The 19,819-nt window shown below is 42.7% G+C and overlaps 1 protein-coding gene across 3 annotated transcripts in view; it reads right to left on the minus strand.

Annotated features, from left to right (window-relative positions):
• The window catches only part of TRRAP (transformation/transcription domain associated protein), a 147,276-nt gene that overhangs the window by 11,406 nt on the left and 116,051 nt on the right, over positions 1-19,819 (minus strand). Inside the window, exons 57-66 of one of the 3 annotated variants that reach the window (XM_021706379.1) lie at positions 19,163-19,358; positions 18,253-18,518; positions 17,252-17,352; positions 13,592-13,793; positions 12,195-12,359; positions 10,627-10,717; positions 8,811-8,956; positions 7,788-8,049; positions 2,323-2,548; positions 1,382-1,599 (exon numbers count right to left, since the gene is read on the minus strand). In XM_021706379.1, the coding sequence (XP_021562054.1) occupies positions 1,382-1,599; positions 2,323-2,548; positions 7,788-8,049; positions 8,811-8,956; positions 10,627-10,717; positions 12,195-12,359; positions 13,592-13,793; positions 17,252-17,352; positions 18,253-18,518; positions 19,163-19,358 (1,873 nt within the window). Of the gene's footprint in view, positions 1-1,381; positions 1,600-2,322; positions 2,549-7,787; positions 8,050-8,810; positions 9,011-10,626; positions 10,718-12,194; positions 12,360-13,591; positions 13,794-17,251; positions 17,353-18,252; positions 18,519-19,129; positions 19,359-19,819 lie in introns of all 3 variants that reach the window. The other 2 variants (XM_021706378.1, XM_008072896.2) reach the window with 2 other exon arrangements.

Raw genomic sequence — 19,819 nt, forward strand, 5'->3', positions numbered from 1 at the left:
ATGATGTCAACATATATAGTGACCACTCTTATCTGAACCATCAGGAGAAGCGCAGCAGAAGCGTGAGCCTGGGTCTGCCTTCCCAGTGATGATGCTTTGGGGAATGTTATCAGACTGGTGTGAACTTAAGTTTCTTCATCCAAAAGGGATAATGGCACCCCATAGTGTTGCTTGTGGATTAAATGAGACAAAATATTATGCTATTAGATTAAGGTAACATCAAAATATCTTGCTGCAATAAAACTGGAAGGAGCTGATAGATTTCCAGAAAATGGCAGCAGATCAATCCTGCACAGTGTGGGGTCTCAGCAGCAGCTGTGTCCCTGCTTCTGCACCAGCCTGTGTCCAGGCCACAAAGCCCTGGGCGTGATTCAGTGCTGTGGGGTGCACACACAGATGATTCTGGCTTCCAACGAACAAAGGTGGCTAATTCAGTCTAAGTCAGTTAAGCCACAGCTACTGGCTTGCTGCCCTGGCTTCAACCCATTAAGAAATCCCAAAATGACCAGGACATACACAAGAGGAATGTCGTTGAGAGCTAACCAAGTGTTTGGAAGACACAAAGAAAAACCTACAACCCACAGGTGGGATCAACAACTACAATCATGTGACATACATGTTAAAACACATATAGCTTTCCATGATGTATTCCAAGCTTTCGTTAGACTTATTTTTTGAATCTACTTATTTTAAGATATAAAACTTCAGGGTCAGCAATTTCAGGTCAAAAATGGGTTAGTTCCAGACAGGACTCAATCATACACATTGTAGTGGGCTCCTAGCCACAGGGGTCCTTGCTAACATGCCCTAACAATGGCTCTCTGCTGGGTCAGAGGTAACATCTACACGCCTGTTAGACGGGCGACTCACAGCAACTCAGCTATGGAATCCCACTCTAAGGCTGCTTCTTATAAGCTACTTGTGCCGCCTACTGATGATTTCTGTGGCGCTCACAGGGATGCTGGACCTTCCTGAGCCTTGCGTCTCCCCAGGAGGGCGAGCACAGGCAGTGCCTGCACCATGCAGCACGTGGCCAGAAAGAGGTGGAGACCCACAGAAACTGAAGTGCGCTGTCACCAGCAACCAGGCCTGCTCAGGCAGGCTTTCACCAGAGCCCACCAGGGTTCCTGGACAAGTAGAAGCGGCAGTGCACACAGGCATGGCACCATCTCTTCCAAACACATACTCTAGAGTGAGAAAGGCCTCTAGGAGATGCGAAAACAGCACCTACCTCCCAGCAAGAAGTCTAGAGGTGGCCTCCTCCACAAGCAGGGGCTGCTACTCTTCTAGAGGCCTCCCCTGCTTGGCAAAATTTAGAACAGGCAGACCCTCAAAGGCTAGTGTGAGCAGCCTGTGTCCTCCCAAAGTGCAGCTCTCGTACCTGTGAAAAACAAGTGCCTCTTGGTGGTTTCCTTCCTCTTCTCCAAACACGGGTTCAGAAGGCGCAGCAGCTGTAACACACGCTCCTCCCGCCGAGACTCCGTGAGGCAGGCGTCATTCATGACGAGGTATGGGTAGATCTTGCCGTTGTGCCCACGGATGTATAGCCGCCTGGCTGCAGTGTTGTGCTTCTGCACAATCTCCACCCGGGGCATAAACCTGTCGGAGCAAACAGACGGTGAAACACTAACTCTTGCGTCTCCATTTCTAGGCCTTGTCTTGAGAAGAAGAGTTTTTAGAACTCTCATGGAAAAACAGACTGTGTCATCCAACGGTCATTTATCAGTTTATTTAGTATCCCTGACAAGACAGAAATGGAATCACAGTATTTCGTAATTCAGCGGCTACGGATAGAAGTCAGGGAGGAGGGACAGCTGGCCAGGACATAAGCCAGATTTGGAGGGAAGGGAAACTGAATTCTAGACACATGGAAAAGCAGAACTCTGTGTCTGAATCAGAAATAAAAAGGAGGAAACACCTGACTTTTTGCTAAGGGAAGTCTTTCTTGAAAGCATGTTTTCCAATTCCAATGAGATACAGCACTCTCTCACAAATTTTACAATCGTCTGATTTTGTCCTGAATATCGTGCTTCAAAAATTTACAGAGAAATGGGACACTCTACGTTTTGTCAAGTTCTATGGTGACCCAGAAAAAGTTGCTTTGGAAGCAAACCCAAACTTACTCACTACAGTAAACCTGTCAATTAGATGAGTCCTCTCAAGGTGCCCGACTACTCCAATTCTAGAACAATCTCATGCTCTCTCATGCCAGGGAATCAACATCTGAAATACTGCGTGGGGTCTACCCTGGAGCTTCCCACAGGGCCGTGTCCTTGGGGGTGCCACGCATCCATGACTCCTTGCCGGGCCAGGCTAACTCACCGAGCAATCTTGATGTAATAATGCGTCGGCTTCGGCATCAGAAATTCCCCAGGAATTTCTACTTCAGCTGTCTGTGCCGAGAAATTGCTCAAAAATCGGCACTTTTCTTCTATGAGGAAGAATTTTGGAAGTTGCTTGGTTTTAGCCTCCAGGATTTTGATCCATTTTTTCAATTTAGAAATAAGATTATGAAGCTTCATCGATCCTGGAACACTGAAGTCAAAATCTTCAAAATAAAACACAAATAAAAATATTTAAAATCATCTGGGTTATTTCTAATTCACTACCAAATCACTGCTCACGCACATACCAGCTACGAATTAGGCCTGTTCTATATGTAGTATGGAGTAAAACATTTTAGTTCCTCTTGCTCTTTAAAGTGCAAATTACAGGCTGGGTGCAGTGATTCACCCCTGTAATCCCAGCACTTTGGGAGGCCCAAGTGGGAGAACTGCTTGAGCTCAGAAGTTCGAGACCAGTCTAGGCAACATAATGAGGCCCCATCTCTACAAAAATAGAAAAATTAGCTGGGTGTGGTAGCACACACCAGTAGTCCCAGCTACTTGGGATATTGAGGTGAAAGGACTGCCTGAGCCCATAAGGTTGAGGCTGTCATGAGCTGTGATCTTTGTGATCATGCCACCGCACTCCAGCCTGGGCGATATATGAGACCCTGACTCCCCAAAAAACTATAAATTACAGCCTGACAGAACAAGAGAAATCCTGGGACCTCTCACAATGCTGATAGGAGGAGGAGGCAGAGACGAGCCAACATGAAGCTCCTCCCCATCCAGCACAGGCCCTTCTAGGAAATGATGTGCTCAAGGCAGTAGTGGCTCCTGCACACAAGGCTTGGGCCCCGGAGGCTCGGGGAGCTCAAGGGCAGCCCATGAATCCTGAAAATGTGAAGCCCATGTTGCCAAGGTCCAAAGACCACCATCCAACAACAGCCCACCTCTGAGCACACACATCACACTGAGAAACAAAGGTTCCCATTTCAAAGCCAGTATCATACTGAAGGTGACACTAAAGGAGAGAAAAAGGAAGTATCTGCGAGAGAACCAAATTCTAAATGATTCATTAGAAGGAATTAAGGCAAGAAACCAAAATGGCAAAAATGGAAAACATTTTCTCTCAAGTAATTAAAAAACCAAATCCCTAGTTAATGTATTTGTCAGATTTTATTCAGATTCAATGTTAAAAAATCAATTAAATTAAAATGTCCCCCTTTTTTCAAAACCCCTCAACGTCCTCAGATAAGCACCAGTGCTGGAAGGGCACCTCTTTGCCCTAACTCACCAGGGCGGTGGACGGTTTAGACAGTCCAGTTGTGTCTGCCGTGGAGTGGGGCTACACGGGAGCCACAAGGGGGGACCGTCCTTAAGCTGTCCCAGAGCTGACTCCTGAGCCCTGATGAAATGCTCGCTGCGTAACAGCAGGGGCACCCTCACAAGCACCTGACATAGCAAAGGTACATCTCCCCAGCACGTAAAGGTATGTCTCCCCAGCACCTCTTACCCAAGAGGACTTCAAACATCACCTGCTCAGATGCCATGCCCCAGGCACAGCACCTGCCCGGACTCCTGTGCCCTCTTCTCTCTTTCTCAAACTCCTGTGCCCTCTTATAAACTCAGCAAAGACTTGCCTCCCACCCACCTTCTCCTGTCCAGGGCAGCCCCCAATGCAGTTAGACCAAAGCTAAACATACGGAAAGTGACTGATGTGCCAACAGCACTAGTTGGTAACTAGAAACTGATGAAGGGCCGACTGACATCAAGCCCAGGAGGCTCACACCAGTGAGGACCAGAGGGTTTGGCCGTCCTAATGCAAACCTTCCCTCACCTCTTCCCTGAGATCACCCCTGCAGCAGAGGCATATGTAACATGTGCAGCATCACTAAATGTGCTTGGCAAAGAAACCCATCAACACAAAACCCCGCGAGCTGTATTTCACAGGCATGCAAAGATGGTCAAGGTTGCTTGTTGTTAGGTGCCCACCCTGGTTAGTTCCAGGTATGCCTTACCCCTTCCTCCCACTCTAGTGACCTGTACAATGGGGAATGGTGCTAGAACCAGAAAGCGACACTGGCCCAATGTGGTGCTCAACCCCAAAAAGTGATTTAATCCAAATGCTGAAGAAAAGTCAGGCTGTCTGACATACTAAGAGAAGCCACAGTACACATAAAACCCTCTGCGTTGTATTTCACAGGTGTGAGAAGATGGTCAAGGTTACCTGTTGTTTGGTGCCACCTCCAGACCCAACCTGGGGTAACACTTTCACGCCCAGCTGGGGAAGTCAGATCTGGGTGTAATCCCAGCTCATGCACTCACTGGCTACTGAACTAGAAGCATGTTACTGAACCTCTCAGGACTGCATTTTTCTCACCCATGAAATGTGAATGGGAATAGTAACACCTGCCCCCTAAGGATTAAGTTAGATGAGGCCACAAAAAGAGGCACTCACATGACGCCTGGCTGTTCTAAAGGCCTAATCATCATTGCCCAAGCTTAAATTAGCCACACGCAAGTGTCACAAGTTTTAGGAAAGTCGGTGAATTTTCTTTCTTTCCATGGCATTTATCTGGTTTCCCTTTCATTTTAAGCTGCCACCTCCTTTCTCCATATTCCTCACAGTGACAAATCTCACACAAGCCAGTGGATGGGGAGGACGCTGCGCATCAAGGCAAGAGGGGTGAGGCTCCCTGCAGAGCGGAGGAGAGTCCACTGCCAGGTGCAGGCAGTCTCACACACAGCGCTACTCCTGCTCCGTTCTACACCGAGGGTGCTGCTAAGCTCATGCCTGATCTGTTTGTTACTATTTATTTCAAAATAACTAGATTCCCTGCAGTTTGCAAAGAAATATATGGGAAGTCTCGTGTACAATTCACCCTCTTCTCCCACGCTAGAGTCCTGTACAACCGAGAATGGTGCCAGAACCAAGAAAGTGACGCAGACACAATCCACAGAGCCAACTCAAATTTCACCAGTTGTGTGTGGACTCTGTGTGTGTAGCCTTGTGTAACCATCACTACCATCAAGATGCTTAACTGTTACCCCCATGTTACCCTTCATAGCCACACCCATACCCATCTCCCTCCACCTGGCTCCATCCATCTCCCTCCCTAACACCTGGCTGCAACCAATCCCACCTCCATGTCTATTATCATTATTTCACAAATGTTTCATCAATAAGAACCCTGCAGCACATATTCTTCTGAGATTGGCCTTTTGCACTCAGCACAATTTCTCTGACGTTCATCCAAGTTTCTGTGTGTATCAATAATTAACTTCTTCTCATTGCTTAGTAGAGAGGTACTACACTTTGGTTTTCCACTCAAGACCTTCTAAAGGGCATGTGGATGGTTTCCAGTTTGGGGCTATTACTAATAAAGTAGCTATAAATATTTGTGTACAAGCTTCCATGTGAAAATAAGTCCATTTCTCTGGGATACATGTGGTGTAGTGCTTCTGAACTTTCTTCCACCTCTTTGTGGACATCTGGATAGTAGCTAACACATGTAATGTTGTCAAAGAATACGAGTGCATGCCATAGAATGAAATAGAGTGAGGCAGAAAGAGACAGAAATGGCCTCTCCTATGAACAGGATGATGAGCTCTTGATTTAGTATCTGAAACTTGGCCAGGTGTGGTGGCTGAAGTCTGTAATTCCAGTAATGTGGGAGGCCAAGGTGGGAGAATTGCTTGAGCCCAGGAGTTCGAGACCAGCCTAGGCAACATAACAAGACCCCCTCTATAAAAAAAATCAAAAAAACTAGTTAGGGATGGTGGCACATGCCTGTAGTCCCAGCTACTTGGGAGGCTAAGGTGGGAGGATCGCTTGAACCCAGGAGTTCAAGGTTGTGGTGAGCCATGATCGTGCCACTGCATTCCAGTCTGGGCAAAAGAGTGAGACCTTGACTCAAAAAATAAATATATATCTGAAACTTGCTACAGTTTGAGGTGGGGCAGAAGCCTCATACTCTGCCTTCTTTCCTGTTTCAGTTTTTGTGATTTTTTTTTTTAAACATCAAAACCCAGAAAATTTGTCCCACTTCTGATTCTTTGCTTCGAATTACATTTGATTTAATGATCTGGACATGCTGAATACCACACCACTTCTTTTAAGTGAAATATAATTTCTATAAAACTTTCATCTCAGACTCTTGTTTTTTCAGAGAAAGGTGACAGATCACATATCACATGTACTTCACAAAGAAATCTATGATGATGAAAGCATTTCAGCATAAAAGACAGGAAAGGACCTGACTTATTTTTTATTTTTCAAAGAGCATGCCCTCATGTGTGGGATCATCACAGGGGAACCTCAACTCTAAGGCAAGTGCAGTATTACCCTTAGTGTCCAAACCGTACATCAAGAAATGGAAGCCCAAGAGTGTCTGAAATAACATCAGGACACATGCTGTATTTCAGATGAATTCAAAATCAGTCATGGCTATAAGTGCAAAGTATCCTTTACAATTAAGAGGATAAATATTTTATGTTATTTCCACCTACTCTACATACATAGATACAATGAATCCTTGGGAGATACTTTAAATATCTAAAAACATGAACCACTTATTCTATAGTTGAACTATCAGTGACGAAAGAATGCTTAAAGACCGTTACAAAAGGAGTAATTCAACCAAAACATTACCTTTATCAGGGAAGTTGCGCCAGACAAATCTTGTTTTCAGGAGACAGTCACTTAGGAGGTAAAAGTCTGTAAGAGTTACTCAGGCAGCTAAAGTGATGTCAGGGACCAGACATCGACACGGCCAGGTCAGCAGGATGGAGGCGGAGGAGGGGTGGGGACCAGTGTGCTCCAGGCAGCAGGGGACAGGGCTGAGCCTGTGTGTGCAGTGGTGGGTGTGCTGGGAATGTTGGGGTATGTGTGCCCACATGGGCCAGGCACATACACTAGTGGGTGAGGATCCCTATTTGACACATGAAGAAACTGGACACCTTTCCCTCAGATCGCACAATAGAAGGCAAGGCCAGGATTCAAGCTACTGGGTTCTAGGAAACTGCATTAACCTAAACCAGGGACACATACTGAAAATACAGTCTCTCTATCACGATACCCCAGAATCCAAGACAACCTTGTATTCTGCTTGTCCCAGTGAATCCCACATCTTTAAATCCCACTATTCACCCCACACCTTCCCACCAAAACCAAGCGAAGGAGGGGTCCTGAGAAGGCAAGAGAGTAGTGTGCCTGAAAAACCACCCTACATTTTCTAACCCGTCACAGAGCTGGGCAGCTCTTCTCCAAACTGTGCCCCCTTGCCAGGGAGAAGGATGTGTGCTCCCAGGCTTTGTGTTCTGTTTTAAATAGAATAACCAGTGTACCCAGAACAGAGATTAGAAAAAAAAAAATAGATGCAATTAGCTTAGCTGTTAAAGACTTAGGAAAACCAGCATGTGGAACTTTCCCAGGTATAGAAAAAGAAAAGCGACACTCACCTGTTGTGAACTGGCCTTTCAGCTTCTGGAAGACAGGGTCCTGGGCAGTGGCCTGTGCTCGCCTGGCCAGAGACTCAGAGGCTGCACTAGAGAACATGGTCGAGACGTTGGACACGTTCTCCAGGCCCACCCCAAATGTGCTCACCAACTTCTTCACGAAATTGAGAGTGTGGGGGGTGATTTTGGCATCTGACACTGCGCCGCTTTTCTCGAATGCAACAGAGTAACACTTTGCCAGGCCCTGTTGGAGTTGCCTGAGAACCTAGCGGAAAAGAGGCCAAAGACAAATGACAAACAGAGCTCTCCATTCAAGCAACCAGCCAGCCAAAGTGTGCCAAGCACAGCACCCCACCAGGGTTATCTCTGCATTCATCCACCCAGCACTGGCACACAGTGTGTATAAAAATCAATGTATGCAGAACAGATGGATGCCTGCGTGCATGACACTGGGAGCTGGTGTTTTTAACTAAGGAATAAGGGTCCTGAGAATTAAAAAGGACAAAAACAGAAAATTCTACCTTTTGGGTCACACACACAGCCATCTGTTGACAAGCCACAGAGAAGCCTTATTTTCAGATGGCTCTGCTATTCCTGCTGCGTGTCCGTGCACACACACAAAACCTCAACAGCAATAACAAGCTGGTTCTGTGACCAAGCTGGCATCAGCTTAAGCAAACATCAGTAGGGAGGTGGCCTGGCTGCTGGAAAGGTCCCTGAAGAGTTCTCATCTCTGGAAATTGCAACCGTGTGTTCCCTATGCCACCATTCCTGCTCCCACCTGCTCATCGGTGGCACTTAAGTAACTGAGCTCACAAAAGTGAGTAAAGTAAGCATTTTAACAGTAAGAAATGGCTTTCTCCATTTCACCCTCTTCTTTTTTAGTCTTCTACTTCAAATATTTAAGGCTATACCAGTGTGCAGAGATTAAGTATTTGCCTGGTCCGTGGTTAACATAGCCACAAAAGCCACCAAAACATGTCCCCTCTACAAGTATCCATTATTTGCAAGATCATAACCAAATACCTCTTCGTGCCAATTTTCTCTGAACCAGACCATCTGATCGACGATGCCTTCCAGGGAAGACAGAAGGGTGGGGTGGAGCTCTCGCTGCATGTGCATGATTCGGCTGCAGCGCCACATTGGTGCTGTTGCTCTTATGGGCCCTGGATCTGATGCAGAATGGGACTGGTTACCCACTGAACTTGGCTGCTGCTGTCCAGAATCTGAGAGCAACACACACAATGCCAATGTCAGCGCAAAACTGACTGATGCCAGAGCTGGTGCTCTACAGGACCCACTGGCCAAAGGAACGCTGGTTCCTGCCGGTGTGTGAATCCTCACAAGACCATTTCCCCAGGGACTGTGAGAGAAGGCCCTGGTTCTCAGGATGGGTGTGCTGAGGGACTCGGGGATGGAAGTGCAGCTGCCTACAGTCTGGCCTCAAACGATTTCGTTAAAGAAATAAACAAGTGTGCTTGTTGCGAGAGAGGGTAGATGTGAGAATACACTACCTGGTGAATCCAGAGAGGGCATACAAGGCTTCACTGCACACTTTTTAAAAACTTTTCTGTAAGCTTGACCATTTTAAAGATAAAATATTTGGAAAAATATTTCACAATATGTTCCTTGCTAATAGGAAGGAATGTACTGTGAAATACACTTGGAGAATCTACAGTTAATAAGCAAATCTACACTTTTTGTCCAGGAAAGCCAAAATAACTGGAAAACAATTTTTGAAAAATGTACTCATTTTCCCTATGAGACACACTGCAGAACACTTAATGACCATTTTTTCCCCGAATCTAGTTCACTATCCTTAGTGTCTTAAAACTAAAAATTTGGCCGGGCTCGGTGGCTCAGCCTGTAATCCCGCGCCTTTGGGAGGCTGAGGTGAGTGGATTGCCCTGAGCCCGCGGGTTCGAGACCCACCTGGGCAGCGAGATCTCATCTCTACATAAATCAAAAAATCAGCTGGGCGTGGTAGCGCATGCCTGTAATTCCGGCTACTCGGAAGGCTGAAGCGGAAGGGTCGCCGGAGCCCAGCAGGCGAGGCTGCGGTGGCTGGAAGCGGCCACTGCACTCCAGTCTGGGCGACAGAGTGAGACTCCAACTCAAAAAAAAACCCAGAAAACTAAAAATTCTTAATTTTCAAATGACCAAAACACAAATCTACCTAGTTAGACTCTCAGGAGGTTAGTGCTAAAATGTGCTATGCAACTTCCAAGCCACCTAATCTCATTAACCAACCATAGTCTCATGGTCCTTAGGAAGACTCTGGCCATTAAAAACTTGAAGCAAATGGTCCCAAGAGTTTAAAATACCATGTCTAGTAGTTTATTAAAACCATTAAGGAAGTTATTTTTTTGCATACTAGGGCTATTCAATATAGATTAAGTCTTATATTTTGAGTAAATTTTTACAAGCATTTGATAAGATTGAGTTCTATGTTAATTCTTCTGACAGCTGATGTAAGATATTCCATATAACCCAAACAACATATACACATAGCAACTGATATTTATTTAGATTGCTTACTGGGAAGCATTTATTATTAAAGGAGGCAAGGTAAACTTTATAATTTCCTACAGCTAAAAACTTCATAAATTTTTTTCTACCTCTGGATCAAATTGCTATTACATTCTAGCAAAGGAGAACCAGAGAATTTACTCGGAGATCAGGCCTTGCTGCTTCAGCCCCAAAGTGTTCCCCACTGAGTAAAGACTGGCCATGTGCTAGGAATGAGCTGTGGGCAGGGGATGTCTGCAGCGGTCTGGGTGTAGGGTGCCCCCATGGAATAAACCCTTCATGACCAGGCAAGCCAGCCCCGCCAGAGACGTACCACTCTTGTAGCGTTCCCGCTGTTCTATTTTCAGGGTCAGGTACAGGGTCCGGATGGGAAAGTAGACTGCTTGGGGATACACACGTCCAACCTGCTCAGAGACATGAGGTCATAAACAGCATTGCTCCCTGCTGAGCTTCTGGATGAAGACAATTCATAGAAAATAACTGATGGCAAGTTGGAAACTTTCTGGTTTGCATTTGGACCACTGATCTAATATCTGATTCAGCTTTAAAAGACCCAAGACAGATCAGTATATGCAGCTCATCAACTCTGCCCAGGAACTGTTAATGACAGAGAAGCCACTTTCCTTTTATTCAGTAAATGTGAAGAAGGCAAAACACACATCTTTGGATCTTACAGAGGCAAATGAAAGAAAAAATATATATAAGTACTAGTTAATCTTTATATTAGGCATGATTCACTGCTTATTGTGAACTAATTCTAACTGACAATGAGTCCCATTGTTATCAAATAACTTTATTCTACATAATCGCAGCAAGGAAGAGATGGAGAAATGCCTATTTAAAGTAAGGAAGACCAGTTTTACCAAACTGGAATTCTGTGGTTGAGTAGATATTATCATATTAGTTGGATCCTTTAAAAATGCCCATAAAATGAAGAAAGGCTTACTATCTAACCCTGCCACAAAACACAGGGTGGCTGCTCATGTGCATGAAGACGTTCCACAAATGACAATACCAAAGAGATTGGCTCCATATTCTGACAGATGAACTCTAAGCAAAATACCAGGATGCAGGGATGCAGCTACTCAATCCCTCAAGGAAAAAAAGAACATCACTCAGGGCACAACTTAAATAACATGTCACATGGAAAGAGCAAACTGAACGGGTAAACCGATGGGCATCCTAAAGTTGCAGCTGGGGCACGTCATGAAAGGCTACGTATCTCTTTGCATCTCTATAAAAGCAAACACATACTATATCCTAGGCCTAACTCTTTCTAAATTTCTGCTGCTTTGGTCCTCCCTCTGTCCTTCTATCTTTTCACAAAAGAAGGATATTCTGGAACCATTCTCATGTGACAGTTTTCCACTGGGCCCTGGCCTGGCTAATTTCCCAGCCCCACCCCAGTTCCTGAGAGAGCTGTCAGTCTCTTACACATACAGCTCAACTGTCTAAAGGGCGACACAATTACCCATACATGTTAGGCCTTAAGGGGAAATGCTAAAAAAATTCCTAGCACATGACAGAAAATCAGATGCAAAATACCAATCAGATAAACACTTCACTGTAACTCTCAGAGTACCCACCAGCAATCTTATATTTTTATAGAAGGTGATTTTAGTTGTATCAAGTGAGAAAAGTTCAAGCAAAAAAAATTACATTTTAAACACTGAACTTCATTAGTTATTTCACCTCAACCCTGATATATTCTTTAATAACTTTTAATTATGCTTTGTATTAAGTAATATCTAAATGATTAAATCTTACTGTATCTTTGACTTATTTTTAATACTTTGAGCATTCAAATTTTCTTTCTGGAAAAACTGCAGAATGAAGACATTATTTTCTGTGTGTGTGAACAAAAACCCCTGCTGTTCCCACCTGGCTGATGAGGTTCAAGAGCAGCTTTCCCTCTGATCCCACCAGGCAGGTGAGCAGCTGTGGGATCCAGGCCAGCCACTGGATGGGAGGCACGCCAATGCAGTACTTGTCGACAGCATCTGCCAAAGTATTTTTGTCATCGTCAAAACTCAAAAGCCACAGCACCTGAGATAGAAGGAAAAATTCTAGAGTTGAATGACAATTCTGAGGCCCTCAAGCAAGTAACTTACTCTCCAACATTAAAAAAAATACAAAGCAGCTTTATTAGCCATGTACAAAAACGTTTATAAGAGGTCCAATGTGATTGCTAAGCTTAACACACATCTTACGATACATAAAACCTAAAATTTGAATATAGTTTTGCTCATGATTTCACTTGAATAAATGACCAACTGATCTAATCTGCTGGATAGCAGTGGCCAGTGACCACAAGGAAGCAACAGGCAGATGGTTGGGGTCTGCCAATCTGCTAATTCATGTTCATGATCTCATCCAAACAAAATGGACTTTTGCTAAAAATCTCAGATGCTCATCACCCTAGTATCAAGTAGGCCACATGCTAGCAGTCGGATGTCCATGGATGTCTGAAACAATTAGAGTTACAAAAAAGCAACTTTGGAATCAGATATTTAGGTAGTGTTTGCACAGCTGGTTTGTGTGTCTGTTGTCAGTTTTAACTACTATGTGCTGATGTACATTTCAAATTTTGGCACTGAAATTCTATAAAATCCAAACTATTAATGGACAAAATAGACTAGCAATTTATTCTTCAGTTTACTGCAAGAATTCTGGGATTTATTCATCTGCTTCTTGGGAGGGAAGAGAGGAGACAATATGAAGAAGGAATCTCAATCTCAAGTGCTCCTTCATTCAGCAAGCAAATGGCAAACCCCGAGCCCAGGGTTGCCTAGGGGCACCATGTGGTCAGAGATCACTGGTGGTCACCAGGGTACACAGCTCTGTGACTGTGAGGATAGCAGTCATGCAGATGAGGGACTAAAATCTTACGGGTATCTAGGATTCTAATTCCACATCTCCTTCTCAATCTATAGGAATGTCTATCCAGTGTGAGATCTCGCAGAGTGAGAGGGCTACAGAGCACTAGGGTTTGATATTTTGATAGTGAGCACTAGAGAGCACTAGACTCTGAGTCCTAAGACTCAAATGCAGGCCAGGCTTTGCCATTTAGAAGTCCTGGGACCCTAAGTATGTCCAGGCCGCAGTTTTCTCAGCTTTAAAATGGAACTGTGAAAGACACTCTGAAGAGTGCTGAGGACTAAGAGTTAAGGCATGAAATCATGCCTTACACTCAGTAGTAGTAAACTGCAGCTAAGTTTCAATCTAAACTTGAAGGCTACCAGATGGTCTTTGGACAAAGTTAATTCTTTCTGACTCACCTTGGCTAAGTATTTCCTAGATTTGCTCTCATTCTGATGGCGGCACGCATGCAAGTAGCAGGTGATGGCAGACACTCCCAAGTGCAGCTGTCGCTCCTTCACAAAGATGTTCTCCAGGTAGTCCCCCCACATGGCCCAAGCTTTTACCAGCACATCGTGCATCTGCACAGCTGCAGAGAAGGCTTTGTTTGCTTCCTCAGATCTATGAGGAGATACAGAATCAATGCACACATTTTTTGAATCTGGTTTCTTTCACTTAGCATAGTGCTTTTGAGGTTCATCCATGCTGGAGCAAGTTATCAGCACTTCAATCCCTTTGGTAAGTAAATAATATTCCATTGTACGTATATACCATATTGATGTTTAATGTGTATTTCCAAATTTTGACAATTGCAAAGTATTGCTACAAACATTCTTGAACAATTATTTGTTTCAGTAATTTTGGATATATACCTAGGAGTAAAATTGCTCAAACATATGGTATTTCTACATTTACTTTTCTGAGGAACTATCAAATTGTTTTCCACATTAGTCACATGATTTACTATCACACTAGCAATGTACAAGACCAATCAAGAAAACCAGAGACCAATATCCTTCATGAAAATAGATGTAAACATCCACAACAAAAACTAGCAACCCAATTCCAGCAGCTGATATCAAAAGGATTACATGCCATGACCAAGTGGGATGTATCCCAGCAATACAAGGGTGATTCAACACAGAAGAAGAATTAATCAATGTGCCACACCATGTTAACAGAAGCAAAAAAAACACAATCATCTCACTTGATAAAGAAAAAGCTATTTGACAAAATCTAACATCCTTTCATGATAAAAAACATTCAGCAAACTTGGAACAGAAGCGAACTTCCTCAACCTGATAAAAAGGTACACAGCTAATAGCCTCCTCAGTGGTGAAAGACTAAAAGTTGTTCTGTAGGATCTAGAAAAAGACAAGAATCTTGCCACTTTAACACTGTACTCGAGGTTCTAGCCAGGGTAACTGAGCAAGAAAATGAAATAAAAGACCTTCTAATTGGAAAGATGTAAAGCTATCTCTGTTTGCAGACGACATGACTGTACACGCAAAAAAAATCCCTAAAGAATCCACAAAAAAAGTTACTAGTGCCTTTAAGTAAACAAACTTAGCAATATACAAAATCAGTTGTGTTTCTAAATGCTAGCAATGAACAATCTGAAAATGAAATGAAGAAAACAGCTGCATTTACATAAAAATATTTAGGAATAAGTTTAACAAAAAGTGTAAGACCGGTACACTAGAACTAAAAAACATGTAAATTAATAGAATGATAGACAGACATCCTCTGTCCATGAATCAGAAAATTTAATGTGAAGATGGCAAAAGGCATCCAAAACTGATCCACAGATTCAAGCAATCTTTACCACAATCCCAACTGCTTTTGTGTGTATATGTGGAAATAGACACACACAAAGGACCTACAATCTGTGTGGATGACCAGGCACAGTGGCTCGTGTCTGATACCAGCCTGTGCAACACAGCAAAACCTCCTCTCTACAAAAACATAAAAATAAAAATTGCCTGGGCATGGTGGTGCACACCTGTAGTCCCAGCTACTCAGGAGGCCAAGGTGGAAGGATTGCATGAGTCTAGGTCAAGGCTGTGTGGTCAGCCATAATCGTGCCACTGTACTCCAGCCTGGGTGACAGAGTGAGACCCCGACTCAAAAAAAAAAAAAAATTATATGGAAATATAAGGGTCTCCAAATAGCAAATCAATGGGATAAAACTGAGAGTCCAGAAACAAAGTTATACTTGTCCAGGCAATCAACTTTTTGACAAGGGTACAAAGACCATTCAGTGGAGAAAGAACCAACTTTTCAACAAATTATGTTGAGGCAATAGGATATCCACATGTAAAAGAATGAATTTGGGTCCTATCTTACACCATATACAAAAATTAATCAAAATGGATCAAACCCCTAAAGGTAAGGGCTAAGTCTATAGAAAAAAATATAAAAATTGGCCTTTATCAAAATGAAAATATTTGTACATTAAAAAACACTATCAAGAAAGTGAAAGGACAGCATACAGAATGTGAGAAAATACCCTGCAAATCACTTACCTGAAAGAGATTTCTATCCAGACATATAAAGAATTACAAATTAACAATGAAAAACATGCAAAGATGCTCAACATCATTAGCCATTACAAAATTCAAATCAAAACCACAATGAGACATAACTTCACACTCACCAGGATGGCTAGTGATAAGTAGATAAATAAGAAAATAACAAGTGCTGACAATGATTTGGAGAAATTTAAACCTCAAACATTGCTAGTGGTAATGTAAAAAGGTATAGCCAACTGGGCAAACTGGTTTGGCAATTTCTTGAAGAGATAAACAGAGCAACAGAGAAGTACCATATGTAACTCAGCAATTTCACCTTTAGGTATACACCCAAGGGAACAAAAAACATATGCTCACAAAAAATCACAGCAACCTTACTCGTAATAGTAAAGAGTAGAGACAACCCAAATGTCCATCAACTGTTGAACGGACAAACAAAATACATGGATATACAATGAAATATTATTCAGCAATAAAAAGGAATCAGGCACTCATACATGCTACAACATGGATGAACATTGAAAACATCCTGCCAAGTGAAACACTAGTCTCAAAAGGTCATATATTGTATGAGTCTATTTATGCGAATGTTCAAAACAGGCAAATCCATAGAGACAGAAAGTAGATTAGTGGTTGTCAGGAAGAAAGGGAAGGGGAGAAAAAGAGAGTGACTGCTAACAGATATATTCACAGGTTTCCTTTTGGGATGATGGAAATATTCTAGAATTAGCTAGTGGTGATGGTTAGTAAGTATATTTAAACCTAATGAATTGTACACTTTCAAATGGTGTTTTGTTATTTGAATTCAAAACATTACCAAAAAAAGATAAAACCTTTTTATCTTGAGAAAATTATTTACTTATTTAAAAATAAGCTAAAAAATACAACCTCTATAGACTGAAAAGGTGAAAAGTGGGCTTTAGAGTCTACACATACAGTAGGCAACATCTTCTAAATCTACCCATTTGTCCTACTACTTTAAATTTCACTAAAACAGGGTTTGGCAACCTTTTTCTGTAATGGGCCAGGCAGCCAATGGTTTAGGTTTTGCAAACCAACAATTTCCATCACAAGTACTCTGCAGTTTTAGAATAAAAGCAGTCACAGACAAAGTCTATGGGTATGACTATATCCCAATTTCGACTTCATTTACAAAAATGGGACACTGGCTGGATTTGGTCCAAAGGTCACAGTTTATTGTCCCTTGCTGCAAAATGAGAATCATCTCCATAAAAGGAATCAGCTCTGTTCCAAAAATGGCAGACAGAGAAAATGGGAAAATGAATCCATGTTATCAGCAGTTCTGTGATCAAGCAACTCATTTTTAAAACCTTTTTGAACACTACACATCAAACAGCCTTTTCAATTTGTTGTAAGTTACTTTTGCTAAAATACAATACTCCCCCTAAAAAAAAAAATCACACCTAAGGACTGTCACTGAATCACACCAATTTCTTGTTTGGGCTTCACATCAACTTCAAGTTATAAATAACTATTTAAATAATCTGATGAGTTTTTTCTATTGTCCTCCCAATATAACATACATACTTGTTGATCTGAGCCAAGAACATTCCCTTCAATGCATAAAATTCAGCTGTCATCTCTTTTGTGAAGTATTTTAAGTTTGTAGATTCAATAACTTCAAGGCCCTGTTTAAAAAATGAGTGGAAAAAAAGTTCTTGAAATGTCTAGACAATATGAAAACTTCATAAAAATATTTACCTAGGCAGTAAGTCCAATATAGGTCATTGACAGGTATACTTTAAATTGACAGTAGACTTGTCTACAATAAATACTTGTTGATTGGGATTCAGTAATTAAACTAAATCACTAAATACCAAACTTAATTCCAGATATGTAAGGGTATTATTTTCTCTAAAGCTTTATAGGTCTAGTCAGTTTCATTGTTTTTATTAACATTCCTCTAATTGTGAGGGTGAGGGTGATGCCCTTACCCTCACAATTTTGTAGTTTTCTTCTTCCCTTCCATACATTAACTAAGTATATGACAGAATATTGTCCATAAAATGTAATTCAAATACTTTCCTCTCCCTTTCACATTTTGGAAGGATTATTTCCCATTTCTAACGCTATGTTCGTAGAAATTTCTTTAAAACGTTTTTTAAAACATTTTTAAAAATTATTATTATTATTATTTTTTTAGAGACTAGGTCTCCCTCTGTCACCCAAGTTGAAGTGTAATGGTGTGATCGAGGCTCACCATAGCTCAAACTACTGGGCTCAAGCCATCCATCTGCCTCAGCCTCCCAAGTAAATGGGACTACAGGTGCACACCACCACACCTGACTACTTTATTTATTTTGTAGAGACAGGGTCTTGCTATGTTGCCCAGGCTGGTCTTGAACTCCTGGCTTCAAGTGATCCTTCTGCCTTGGCTTCTCAAACTGCTGGGAGCCTCTGTGCCTGGCCCTGTAGAAAGTTTATAATCCTCCTTCTTTAACATTTGAACCAGGAGTATACACATGGACATCCTCATTCTTTACTGACCCCTGTTGTGGGGTAGGGATGGTGTCCTGTTGGCATCCTACCTGCATGCACTCATTTTTCCCCATGACTCCTGCCAGCTGGAGGTAGCATTTAACTTGCTGTCGAATCTTCTGGAAGCAATCCACGATAGGAACAGTTGGAATCGTATGAATACGACTTAATATATCCAGAGCTACATTGACTAGTCCTTGTTTTCGGGCAATTTTTCCATATTGGATGATTGCTGACGCTGATGCATGAACCCCAAGCATAGCATTATTTGAACTTGGATCATGCTGAGAACTATTTTCGTATGCAGTTACAATAGCTAAAGGGCAAAGAAATGAACTGTCAGTCCACAATGAACACTTTTCCAAGTGCTCCATATTAAGGCTTAGGTAAAAAATGAAAAACAAACACACATGGCTTATGAAAACAAGAAGCTCTGTGATAAACCCACGTTATTTTCCCTTGTCTCTTTATGTCACAAGTAAATTATAAAAGTCACTAACTCTTGAGTAGAGCATTACCATCTTGGCTAACTAAATCATGCAATCACAAAGGCTGTTCTAGACACTGGGGTGGCTGGCAGGTTTAGATGAGTAAGAGACCAGGAAAACCAGAAAAGGCTATGCAGAGCCACCTAAGTACAGCTCTTCTTGGGGTGGAAACTTCAAAGTAAAGAGCACCACAGCTCAGAGTACAAATCCCAGTGCCTGTGCCCTGATGCCACAGACTGCCTAGCAGCAATTCTGTCCTAATTTTTAAAATGTAGCAGATAGGAAAGAAACAACTTCCCATTCTTTACCACTTTCATCTTTCCCCTTGCCATTACCATCCCAACCTGTCATATCCACCCCAAAATAGAAAACACGGGAAAAGAAAAAAACAAAACAAAACAGACACGAAACTAGAACAGTGGGGCGTCTGGAAAATTACATGATGAATGCATGCTGGACCAGGTCGGTTTACCCTGGTAATGATGCTGCCTCCACATGAAGATGCTGCTCCAGTGGGACAAATCGTCGGACACGATGGGCAGCCGGTTCCTCCAGGTCTTCACCACTGTCTTCATGTCGTGTAGGCTGTTGTTCCTTCCTAGGTTGGTTGGTTGTAAGCCTGCATTGATCTGAGCAGCCTCCTGAAGTTCAATGATTTGCTGAGCTGCCTAATGGGACCAGTATAAGAGATTCTACAGTAAGTAAACATCACAGTCAAGGTTAAATGAGAAAAACACACCAGAGTCCATCAGGAATCTGATTATCACAGAGCTCTGAAGCAATTACCAAAGGAAGCACTCTCATTTATACAGATATTTTAGATTCCACATTTAACCTATTCTTCACCTCAAACACTGATTTTTCTCTGCTCACCCTGGGCTCCGAGAGAGTCAGTTGCATAGATTGGCAAGCCTGACCCGAAAGAGTGTCAGCTCTAATGGGCTGGCAAGTCCAGCCACAGGAGTGTTGACTCTAATGGGCCTGGCAAGCTGAATCGGTGCGCTGACAAGCTACCCTCCAGAAGTGTCTCAGCTTCAAGTCTGGCCTTCTGTTGGCAGTTTGTTCTCCTGGTTCAGTCATTCTGTTGGCTGGCAAGCCAGCCTCCGGGATGCACAGCTCTTCAGACCTG

This window comes from Carlito syrichta, unplaced genomic scaffold (genome assembly GCF_000164805.1).
Source record: "Carlito syrichta isolate Samal-C Ts95f unplaced genomic scaffold, Tarsius_syrichta-2.0.1 Scaffold315497, whole genome shotgun sequence".
NCBI lineage: Eukaryota > Metazoa > Chordata > Mammalia > Primates > Tarsiidae > Carlito > Carlito syrichta.